We start from the raw sequence: 13,330 nt of genomic DNA on the forward strand, positions 1-13,330 counted from the left end.
AATCTAAATATTAATTTGTAAGTTGAAAATATAAGGATAAATATAAAATAAATTTTGTATACAATATAAATAAAAATCATATTTTAATACAGTATGTAATACATAAATAACAAATAATACAGTATGTAATACATAATAAATAACATTGTAATTTGTAACTATAATTTAGCTTGTAATATAATTTAATATTAAGTTGATATAAAGTATGCTATCAAGACTTATAATTTATAATTGTATTATTATAAGTATGTAAAAGTATAATACAAATTATAAGAAGGATTTAGTATAATATTGACCAAAATTTTAAGCTTATCACTCCCCATAAGAAAAATTAAGAGGCAGAAAAAGGTCAAACAAGAAGAGATGTGAAAGAAGACTCGCCCCAGAAAATATTAATATTTTCTTAAATAATTAAAGTGAGACAGTATGCTAAGGAATTACAAGACAGGTCACTGGAACAAGATAAGACAATGCAGATGAGACATTAGTATTTTAAATACATAGGTGACCAGAGGATGGAAACATTCTAAGCATAAGAGCAATGGAAGAAATTGCAAAGGAAAAGTTTGATGTACTTAGCAATAAAAAACTACAAGCTTCTAATAAGTGTGTCAAAATACAGCAAATTAACATTAAAAAAACTGTAACAAACAGAATGGGTAACATTTGATGTACTTATTATAAAGAACTCATATATATTAGCATAAAAATAAACAAAAATTCAAGAGAAGAAAAGGGGTAAATATCATATAGAGACTTTTCCCCTCAAAAAAATGTTCATAGGTAATAAACATACCAATAAATTACAAACTTAAGCAGCAAATAAGTGATCTTAAAACTATTTTCTAGCCAGGCAATCATTTGTCATGTATGCCAGTGTGTGTTTCAGAGAAAAATGCTTTTCCCCCCATCTCCAGTGTGAATAAAAACAAGAATCCTCAGATCCAAAAAATACCTCAAAAGCTAGATATTCTCTCAATTAAAGAGATCATTTCATATACTACTGTTGGGAATGAAATATGGACATACATTTCTGAAAACCAATTTGGCAATAATTCCTCACCTAGGAAATTACCTTAGGAAACACAGAAAATATAAATGCATATAACAACTTACTTAGAATATGAAAAAATCTAGAAACAGCTTGCACAGTAGAATAATATAATACTCATAAAACTGATGGTGCATCCGAGTGTGTGTTAGCCATTAAAATGAGAGTTTCTAGAGTCAATTAATTGTACGTGGAAAAGGTAATGATATAGGAATGGTAAAATGACAATGCATTATAGGAAAATTGCACATATATGTTAAAAAACTGGTAAGACAACATGGGAAAGGAAATACTCAATCAGGTACAGGAAGCACAGAGAGTCCCAAATGGTATAAACCCAAGGAGAAACACACCAAGATGCATACTAATCAAACTAACAAAAATTAAACACAAAGGAAAAAATATTAAAAGCAGCAAGGGAAAAGCAACAAATAACATACAAGGGAATCTCCATAAGATAAACACCTGAGGTTTCAGCAGAAGCTCTATAGGCCAGAAGGGAGTCGAAAGATATATTTAAAGTGATAAAAGGGGAAAACCTACAACAAAGATTACTCTACCGAACAAGGATCTTGTTCAGATTTGATGGAGAAATCAAAAGTTTTACAGATAAGCAAAAGTTAAGAGAATTCAGCACCACCATACCAGCTTTACCACAAATGCCGAAGGAAATTGTCTAGTCTCATAGCATTGTGGTCAGAAAAGATGCTTGATATGAATTCAATTTTCTTAAACTTACCGAGACTTGATTTGTGACCCAAGATGTGATCTATCCTGGAAAATGGAAAAGACTTACAAAAACAAACCCAAAACAATTAAGAAAATGGTAATAGGAACATACATATTAATAATTACCTTAAATATAAAAGGATTAAATGCCTCAACCAAAAGACACAGACTGGCAGAATGGATACAAAAGCAAGACCCGTATATATGCTGTCTACAGGAGACCCACTTCACACCTAGGGCCGCATACAGACCGAAAGTGAGGGGATGGAAAAAGATACTCCATGAAAATGGAAATCAAAAGAAAGCTGGAATAGCAATACTCCTATCAGACAAAATAGACTTTAAAATAAAGACTATTACAAGACGCAATGAAGGACACTACATAATGATCAAGGGATCAATCCAAGAAGAAGATATAACAATTGTAAATATTTATGCACCCAACATAAGGGTATCTCAATACATAAGGCAAATGCTAACAGCCGAAAAAGGGGAAATCAACAGTAACACAATGATAGTGGAGGACTTTAACACCCCACTTACATGAATGGACAGATCATCTAAACAGAAAATAAATAAGGAAATACAAGCTTTAAATGACACATTAGACCATATGGCCTTAATTGATATTTATAGAACATAACTTCCATACCAAAAGAATACACTTTCTTCTCAAGTGCATACAGAACATTTTCCAGGATAGATCACATCTTGGGTCACAAATCAAGTCTCGGTAAGTTTAAGAAAATTGAATTCATATCAAGCATCTTTTCTGACCACAATGCTATGAGACTAGATATCAATTACAGGGAAAAAAACTGAAAAAAATACAAAGACATGGAGGCTAAAAAATACACTACTAAATAACTAAGAGATCACTGAAGAAGTCAAAGGGGAAATCAAAAAATATCTAGAAACAAATGACAATGAAAACACGAAGATCCGAAACCTATGGGATGCAGCAAAAGCTGTTCTAAGAGGGAAGTTTATAGCAATACAATCCTACCTGAAGAAACAACAAACATCTCAAATAAACAATCTAATCTTACACCTAAAACAATTAGAGAAAGAAGAACAAAAAAAAAACCAAGTTAGCAGAAGGAAAATCATCATAAAGGTCAGATCAGAAAGAAATGAAAAAGAAATGAAGGAAATGATACAAAGATCAATAAAACTAAAAGCTGATTCTTTGAGAAGATAAATAAAATTGATAACTATTAGCCAGACTCATCAAGAAAAAAAGGGAGATGGCTCAACTCAACTGAATTAGAAATGAAAAAGGGGAAGTCACACTAACAGCACAGAAATACAAAGGATCATGAGCGACTAAAAGCATCTATATGCCAGTAAAATGGACAACCTGGGAGAAATGGACAAATTCTTAGAAAAGTACAACCTTCCATAACTGAACCAGGAAGAAATAGAAAATAGGAACAGACCAATCGCAAGCACTGAAATTGAAACTGTGATTAAAAATTTTCCAACAAGCCAAAGCCCAGGGCCAGATGGCCTCTCAAGTGAATTTTATCAAACATTTAGAGAAGAGCTAACACCTATCCTTCTCACACTCTTCCAAAATATGGCAGAGGGTGGAACACTCCCAAACTCATTCTACGAGGTCACCATCACCCTGATACCAAAATCAGACAAAGATGTCACATAAAAAGAAAATTACAGGCCAATATCACTTATGAACATAGATGCAAAAATCCTCAACAAAAAACTAGCAAACAGAATCCAAGGCACATTAAAAGGATCATACGCCATGATAAAGAGGGGTTTATCCCAGGAATGCAAGGATTCTTCATTATACAATCAATGTGATATACCATATTAAGAAACTGAAGGATAAAAACCATATTGTTATCTTAACAGATGCAGAAAAAGCTTTTAACAAAATTCAATACCTATTTATGATAAAAACTCTCCAGAAAGTGGGCAAAGAGAGAACCTACCTCAACATAATAAAACATATGACAAACCCACAGCCAACATCATTCTCAGTGATGAAAAACTGTAAGGATTTCTTCTAAGATCAGGAACAAGACAAAGGTGCCCACTCTCACCACTATTATTCAACATACTATTAGAAGTTTTAGCCACGGCAATCATAGAAGAAAAAGAGATAAAAGGAATCCAAATTGGAAAAGGAGAAGTAAAACTGTCACTGTTTGAAGGTGACATGATACTATACATAGAAAGTCCTAAAGATTACCTAGGAATAAACCTACTTAAGAGGCAAAAGACCTGTGTGCAGAAAACTATGACACTGATGAAAGAAATTAAAGATGATACAAACAAATGGAGAGATATACCATGTTCTTGGATTGGAAGAATCAACATTCTGAAAGTGACTATACTACCCAAAGCAATCTACAGATTCAATGCAGTCCCTATCAAATTACCAATGGCATTTTTCACAGAACTAGAACAAAAAAAATTACAATTTGTTTGGAAATACAAAAGACCCCGAATAGCAAAAGCAATCTTGAGAAAGAAAAATGGAGCTGGAGGAATCAGGCTACCAGACTTCAGACTATACTACAAAGCTACAGTAATCAAGACAGTATGGTACTGGCACAAAAACAGAAATATAGATCAATGAAACAGGATAGAAGGCCCAGATATAAACCCACAAACATACTGTCACCTTATCTTTGATAAAGGAGGCAAGAATATACAGTGGTGAAAAGTTAGCCTCTTCAATAAGTTGTACTGGGAAAAATGGACAGCTACCTGTAAAGGAATGAAATTAGAACACTTCCTAACACCATACACAAAAATAAACTCAAAATGGATTAAAGACCTAGCTGTAAGGCCGGACACTATAAAACTCTAAGAGGAAAACATAGGCAGAACACTCTGTGACATAAATCACAGCAAGATCCTTTTTGACCCACCTCCTAGAGTAATAGAAATAAAATAAAAAATAAACAAATGGGACCTAATGAAACTTAAAAGCTTTTGCACAACAAAGGAAACCATAAACAAGATGAAAAGACAGTCCTCAGAATGGGAGAAAATATTTGCAAATGAAGCAACTGACAAAGGATTAATCTCCAACATGTACAAGTGGCTCATGCAGCTCAATATCAAAAAACCAAACAACCCAATCCAAAAATGGGCAGAAGACCTAAACAGACATTTCTCCAAAGAACATATACAGATTGCCAACAAACATATGAAAAGATGCTCAACATCACTAATCATTACAGAAATGCAAATCAAAACCACAATGAGGTATCACTTCACACCAGTCAGAATGGCCATCATCAAAAAATCTACAAACAATAAATGCCAGAGAGGGTGTGGAGAAAAGGGAACCTTTTCTGCACTACTGGTGGGAATATAAATTGATACTGCCACTATGGAGAACAGTATGGAGGTTCCTTAAGAAACTAAAAATAGAACAACCATATGACCCAGCAATCCCCCTCCTGGGCATATACCCTGAGAAAACCATAATTCAAAAAGATACGCATACCACAATGTTCACTGCAGCACTATTTACAATATCCAGGACATGGAAATAATATAAATGTCCATTGACAGATGAATGGATAAAGATGTGGCACAATACAATGGAATATACAATGGAATATTACTCAGCCATAAACATGAACGAAATTGAATTATTTGTAATGAGGTGGATGGACCTAGAGTCTGTCATACAGAGTGAAGTAAGTCAGAAAGAGAAAACAAATACCACAAATACTGTATGCTAATGCATATATACCGAATCTAAAAAAAAAAAAAAAAATGGTACTGATGAACCTAGTGGCAGGGCAGGAATAAAAACACCAACGTAGGGAATGGACTTGAGGATACGGGGGGCGGGGGGTAAGGGTCAGCTGGGACGAAGTGAGAGAGTGACATGGACATATTTACACCAAATGTAAAATGGATAGCTAGTAGGAAGCAGCCACATAGCACAGGGAGGTCAGCTTGATGTTTTGTGATGACCTAGAGGGGTGGGATAGGGAGGGTTGGAGGGAGGCTCAAGAGGGAGGGATATGGGGATATATGTATACATATAGCTGATTCACTTTGTTGTACAGCAGAAAATAGCACAACATTGTAAAGCAATTATACTCCAATAAAGATATTAAAAAATTTAAAAAATTTAAAAATAAAAATATGCAAAAAATACTGGGAAGGAAAACAAAATACATATGGCTATAAATATATGAAAAATTGAAATTAATGGTGGAATTTCTTTCCTTCTTTTACCGTGCTGTACTCTACAAATTCTACAGGAAGCATGGTAGTTTTCCTATTGGGGAATGGACATACAACAGTCTGCTCATTGGGTCAGTGTATGTTCAGATCAAGATCATACTGGTCAGAGTTCCGTGCAGCCAGAGGTGGACATGCAACCCATCAGGTCAATGCGAAGGACAGTTTCTAGGTCATACTGAAGTAAGGCAAGTCATTTGTCCTGGGTTTTGAATCTTTCCACTTTCCATGAGCTGGGATGGGGACACGGCTAAGGAGTCAACTCAACCGTGAAGCTGATGAGTAAGCACCACGGTGGAAAGAAGCTGAGTCCTTGGACGACCTTGGGCTCCGACACAGCTCAGCCACGTGAACTGTGAACGCAGGAGAGAAAAGCGTGTCTGGTTTCAGCCACTGTCATTTGGGGTTTTTGTTATGAAGTCTTAGGGCTATAAACATCCCTAATGTGCTTTATATATTTTTCTGTGCACACTTATCTTTCTCTATGTTTCTTCAATTAATTTCAATTTAAAATAAACTTACCATTTTTATTAATGCATAGTAGGTCTCTAATTAAAGTGGGAGAATATGTAATCACTTCTATATCACCTCACTAAACACGGATCCCAAATCACAACTGATATTCATTAAGGCCGCAGAGCAATGACTCGGAATTTCCAATTGAATGAGTATCAGCTATCAAACAGCTATGCTCCAAACACGTGGGATTCTACTGAGTTTCAGCCTAGAGGCAGAGATTTGGGATTCTGATGGTCTTCAGCATCAAGAGAAATAAACAAAGTCAAGGTCCTACAACCATGAAAGGAATCTCTGACCATTTACTCAAAACTACACACCCTGTTTCCTTTTGGCAGTTAGGCTGACCAGGACACAAGTGGGGCAGGTGATGCAGAGGCTTCAGGGTTTATGTTGGAGTTTCTCAGATCAGCGGGTGACGGGTGAGGAGGCAGCAGTCCTGGTGCCTCTTGGTCGGGCTGATGTTAATTCCTCATGTAGAGTAAATCGGGATCCAGCACTCCTGCCCTTGGTGCCGTGCCCCCTGCTCCCCCCGTGGCCCCCCAGGATAAGGCATGGGGGAGGGAGAGGGACTCAAAATTAAAAGGAAACTGCAGTTCAGAGACTTATCAGCTGACGGCACTGCTTTAGGATCAGGGAATCGATCCAAGGCTGCGCTGCTCTGCATTTTCACTGAGTCATTTAAATCTTTGTGTTGCACAAATACAGACAGATTTTTGGAAATAAAGATACATCATTAATATGAAACCAAATGAGCAGGGAGACATAAAAAAGAAATTATAGTGATATGAAAACTGTCTGCAATAATTATACGTTATATGAAAATTACCAGGAATTTTTAATATGACACCTGTGTACCCAAGCTCAGAACCAACACACCAGCACAGGGACTTCAGTGCTGGCAGAAAGACTACAGAAATACAGAGTTTCCTGAAATGGCACAGCAAGAGGGTCCCTGGAAGCAAGAACCGTGTATACATTATGATAAAGTCGAGAATTTGCCAAATTTAATTCATTTCGATGTAAAATTTTATTTTCAGAAGAGAAACAGAACAAAGACACAAGAAACAAAACAACAAGGTCAGGACTTCTGGCTACAGTCAAGGGTAGACATGAACAGAAGACAACTATGAAACTGGACAAAAGTAACAAAAGCAATAGGTTTCAGAATTCTGGAAACTGACCAAAGGCATATGATAACATAAGAGACAGTTACAGCCGACCAACTGCTGAACCAGGTAAGAAGTGGGTGGTCTGCAGCATTCTGGCTTACAACACGCAGCCCTAGCAGGTGGGCCAGGCTGTGAAGCTCAGCAGGCCCCCTGCCCCTGTGGAAGGGTGCACACACCGTGGGCCACCGGGCCATGCCCACACCCAACAACACGGTCAGCATCCCGGCTCTTGTAGAGTCCAGCAAAAGGAAGGGCCAACAGCTCAGGGTCTGGTCTGTGGCCGTGTCATGCACGGCGCCCGTGAGGCTGCGTGTACAGCATGAGAGGCCGGAGAGGCCCAAGCCAGCCACAGACTCCACGTGGGGCCAGAGACCCTCCACCCGCCACCCATGTGCACCCTGCAGAGACCAGAGGAAGCAGGAAAGAGAAAACTGAACCGACTAGAAAACAGCCTGAATTTGGAATGCCCTGCCCCGCCCTCACGCAGATCGTGGCAGAGACAGAAGAGACCCCTGGTTGGCCTGAGGTGGTCAAGCACAGGCTCTGTCCGGCAACTGGCCTGTATACAAACAGCGTGACCCTGTAAAACCCAGGCTTTAAAACATGAAAACAAAATTGAAAAACCAACTAGGCAGAGGCACCAGGACCTACTCACTGCAGGGGCAAGAGTTGTCATAGATTCCTCCCAAAGAAACACAAACGAGCCCCAGGTAGGACAACAGAAATCTACATCCAGACACGTCCAAGTTGAGATGTTGAGAGCCTCTGAGAAATCTTGAGAGAGTCAGACATATGTGACTGATGATGTCGGAACCGTTGGTGGTTCGCTTCTTATAAGAAGCAACGCAGGTGAAAAGACAGAAGACGACGTGTTCATTAGGAAAATGTCAATTAAAACCACATGTCACCAGGATGGCTACAATCAGGAAGCTAGTGCTGACAGGGGTGTGGAAACACTAAAAACTTCATCACTGTTTCCAGGAATGATAAATGACAAAGACACTTTGGTGAACAGCCCTGTAGCCTCTTCAAGTGCTAAACACAACCTACCATACAACCCAGCAAGAGACCCCAAAGAGAAATAGAAACGTGTGTCCAAAGACATGTATGAGACTGTTCACAGCACATTGTACTGAACAGCCGATCCGGGAATGATCCAAAGGGCCACAACGGGTGAGCGGACGACAAATGCTGTCCTGCTGCCCAGTGGACACAAGCCCACTGCTGGGTGCCACGTGGTGACCCTCAGACACATGACAAGTGACAGTCACATACAGACAGCTATAGGTCACATGATTCCATGCAGATGAAATACACAGGAAAGGCACACTTATAGCGACAAAGAGTCGAGGGCAGATGGGGGTTAACTGAGAACAGGCACTAGACACTCCGAGGTGATGGGAATGTCCTGAGCTGGGTGGTGGTGACCCAGGCACAGGTCCGCTGTCTGACTAAAACCTCATAGAAAGGTGCACTTAAAGTGGGGAAATTACATGGTATGTCAATTATACCTCAAAGAAACTTTTAAAAATAAATGGTTAGTGGTTAGTCCGACAGTAAAAAAATTCAGGAATGTCTGGCAACAGGCAAACCATCAGTGAATGAGGGTAAGTTAAAAAAAAAAAAAAAAAAAAGGAAGCAGTGGTGTGAATGGCATGGTTCCTTCACAGTGGGTCGACTTTGCCGGGACCTGAAGGGTGGCCACCAGCACTCACCACGGGACCTGGTTCTGAGATTTCCTGCGATGGGATCGTGCCAGTGGATTGACAACACCAGTGTTATTTTCACATAAACTGACGCTGCTGGAGCCATCAGCAAAGCCTCCGAGACCCCCTCAGGGACCTCCCATTGCGAATGATGGGCCGGCTTTGCATTTCACGCCTAGCGACAAGGAGCAGGCCGCTCACGCCAGCTCAGACTTATCGTAACATCTGGGGGTCCCTCCTCCCCCACAGGTCTTTGCTAGGAACCCTCAGCCTGCAAGGTCCCGGCTGGTCTCCGCCTGGCCGTTGGCCACAGCAGGGGCTACAAGAGCAACCTCGCAGAATGAGGGCCAGACACAGAGCCGGCCGGCTTGTCAGCTGCTATAGAGAGGAGGGTCCCCAGGTTGGTGTTTATCTCCTGTCCAACAGGCCCCCGTTCGTGCCTGCAGCATCCCTGGGTGACTCGGGCTTAGGGAACCAGGTGACTTTGCTGACACCAGATGCTGCTCTCGCTGTGAATAATCGGCCTTTTGTCTCTGACCCACGAGTCGTCTGTCTCCTGGAAGCATCCAAGAACCCCGAGCGCCAAATCTGTAAGCTTGCAAGTAAGGAAGAATTCAGACCCTCAGTTCTTGATACTTAGCTCCTCGTACATTTGACTTACAAGTAGGAAGAAAGCACGTGTAAACTCTAAGGCCTGATCTCCGCTGTAGTATATATACACACACTGTATACAAAATAGATAACTAATAACAAGCTACTGTAGAGCACAGGGAACTCTACTCAGTACTCTGTAATGGCCTATATGGGAAAACAATCTAAAAAACAGTGGCTATATCTATATGTATAACTGATTCACTTTGCTGTACAGCAGAAGCTAACACAACATTGTAAATCAACTATACTCCAATAAAAATTAATTAAAAATAAAATAAAGAATGTTTATGAGCCAAATCACAGCACTCACTCTCCATCAGGGGGCTTAAGAAACCTAAGAATTGCATTGCTATGTGACCTGGAACAGTGCAGTGTACGGCTAAAAACAAGCCAACGATTTTGAAATCTCACTGCAAGATTAAATCTGTGGGGATGAAAATATGAGACCCAATTCAGAAATGTATTGGGTTTTCAATTCAGGTTAGCCTAGTGCTGGGATAAAGGGGCAGAAATGTGGTCGCAGGAGGGCCCGAGGAAGGCGCCCAGCTGTCCAGCAGTGACGGACACACAGGGTGTAGTAGATGAGGGACCGCTGGCTTCAGAGTCCAGCTCAGCCACCCGCTGGTGGAGCGGCCTTGGTTGTGTCCCTCGGTCTCTCTCTGGTCAGTGTCCTGACCTCTGTCAGGGGGTGAGCAGTGACATCTCCGTGGCAGGGTGGTATGGGACAGGGGGTCACGTGGGGAGCACTGCTTCTGGCCTGGGTGCGCCCCGGCTTTGAGGGGCTGTGCTCACCTGTGGGAGCTCAGGACCACGGCACAGCCCTCCTGAGCCTCCTTCGTCACCGCCTCCCACAGGTGCCGCTTCAAGCAGGGATCCATCTCCGAGCTGGGCTCGTCCTGAAGGACAGAAAACACAGGGTGAGGGGCGCAGGGAGACCAAGCATCCCCAGTGCGAGGGCGGCAGGCCCAGCCCAGAGGGAACCCCAGCCTCAGCTCCAGGCCACGCTCCACACCCAGCGGAGGCCGGGCGCCCTCATGTCGGCCAGGCCCCCCTAGGGATCTGGGAAGGTAGGCCGGCCTGGATGCACTCCAACCTCTATAAAATTCCAGAAGGATCTACCCGAGAAAGAGGTAGGAGAGAAGAAAAAGGCTTTGTTGATTTCACGTCATCAAGTAAATTGACATTTCTTGAAACCCGAAGCTTTCTCCTTCAATAAACACTGAAGCACTTCTTATCCGAACCACTTTTGAGAGAGATGTTTCTAGGCTGCATGATGCATTTCTGTGCTTTTGTAGTCAGGAAGTACCGAACACATTTTTCTTAAGAGCTGAGGGTCATCAACTGCCCCAAAGAAAGAAACAGAAGGAAAGTGGACACAAAATGGCACTGAGCAGGAAAGCAGACACCAGCAAACATGGGGTCTTTTCTGTGTATTCTGTGTATTCTGTGTACACGTTACAGTGTATAGTTAGTTACAAACCAAGTGGACGGAAGGTGTGACCAGGCATTGTTCCCTGAGAGAGTTGGATGCATCGTTCCTACACGGGTGTCGGTGGGGAGAGGCTTGTCCAGTCTCAGGGGAGGATGCTAAGGGCTCTTCAATGCATGTCCACAACCAGATGCTTTGAACACTCACTGTCACCACCGTCACTAAAGCTCAGTGGGCAGGATTTCACGGGCTGCCTTCAAGGACTCTGATGGACAGACACTGTCATCAGGACCATTTCACACGAGGGGGAAACGTGCACACAACGTGTGAATCCCCACCCTAGTCGCCACGCCCAAGCCTGGGTGACCAGGGTGCCGAGAGCAGGGCTGCAGGACTGGAGAAGCTGACTGGCTGCGGTGAGCCGGGGACCCGCTCCAGGACGGAGGCCCCATCCCGACCCAGGAGACGTGGGGGTGGGGCTGAGCGGGCAGTTCTGCTGAAGGTAAGGAGCCGCCCTGTCGAGAGCTCTTCAGCGCAAGCCGGCCTTCTTTTGTAAGGGAAACGCGTTTGCAAACTGCAAGATCGTGCAAGTGTTAGGTTTTCGTTACCCGATTTCAGAAGATGCAATTACACATTAGTCCTTGATTTCGGACCTTGCAAAAAAGCAAGCTTGCTGCAAGTAAGAGGAAACTTCAGCTCAGATTGCAGAAGACAGTCCATGAACAATGGGGTCATTTTTCCAGCACAGGTCTTCTGAATCCCCTTTGACTCCCCGCCCTGAAATGCTGTTTCCATTTAAGGAAAAAGAACAGGAAACGAAGGAATGTATCTTGTCTCCCATACTTTTCCATGTTCCTCAGACCTTCTACAAGCGCAAAGCCCTGGGAAGCCCTCTAATGATTAGAATCCAGTCTATCCACAAATGATGACTTCTACTTATTATTTGAATGATACTGCTTTTAGCTGTTTTGAAATGCAAAACCATTGGCTCTATTTCTTGACCCTTGACCACCTCCAATTCATGTTTCCATCCAGCCAAACTGGATTAATTTCTGTTCCCACATGGATTATAGACAGCCTTGTCCCAAGGCCACTGCCTGTGCTCTGCGCTCCCGCCAGATGCCCTCCCCTCCCCCACCAGGTCCATCCTGCACCCTGACCCCCACCCTCAGGATTCCCCATGGACAGAGTCCCTGCAGCTCCGACCATCATGTCTGCAGTTAGGAAAAGACTTAAAGCAACAGACCAGAGGAAAAGCGTGCGTCGGTTTTCAGATTACAAGTGAATTCCGGTATTCTTTTAAAATATTGTTTTTAATGTTAAACTTGTATCAAATCTTCAATTGGATAAACAAAAGGGAGTCAAAGAGTCTGTTTTGGGGCTTCCCTGGTGGCGCAGTGGTTGAGAACCTGCCTGCTAATGCAAGAGACACGGGTTCAAGCCCTGGTCTGGGAGGATCCCACATGCCGTGGAGCGACTAGGCCCGTGAGCCACAACTGCTGAGCCTGCACGTCTGGAGCCTGTGCTCCACAACAAGAGAGGCCGCCATAGTGAGAGGCCCGTGCACCGCGATGAAGAGTGGCCCCCGTTTGCCACAACTAGAGAAAGCCCTCGCACAGAAACGAAGACGCAACACAGCAAAAATAAATTAATTAATTAATAAACTCCTACCCCCAACATCTTAAAAAAAAAAGTCTGTTTTGGTTCTGTAAAATTCCAATGGTATTTTAGATTCTGTTCAGAAAATGTTGATTTAGGGCCAAACGTTTATTAGTTCAGAAGCCCGATGTTGCCAATTTTGAACGTCCTCCCCGGAGGAACTCTGATAGGCCAAAGC

At 42.1% G+C, this 13,330-nt stretch overlaps 1 protein-coding gene across 1 annotated transcript in view; it reads right to left on the minus strand.

The window, feature by feature from the left end:
* Window positions 1-13,330, minus strand: part of ABCA13 (ATP binding cassette subfamily A member 13) — a 252,433-nt gene that overhangs the window by 31,779 nt on the left and 207,324 nt on the right. Inside the window, 1 exon segment of the mRNA XM_060108829.1 lies at window positions 10,857-10,960. Coding sequence (XP_059964812.1) covers window positions 10,857-10,960 — 104 coding nt within the window.

This window comes from Mesoplodon densirostris, chromosome 9 (genome assembly GCF_025265405.1).
Source record: "Mesoplodon densirostris isolate mMesDen1 chromosome 9, mMesDen1 primary haplotype, whole genome shotgun sequence".
Classification (NCBI taxonomy): Eukaryota; Metazoa; Chordata; class Mammalia; order Artiodactyla; family Ziphiidae; genus Mesoplodon; species Mesoplodon densirostris.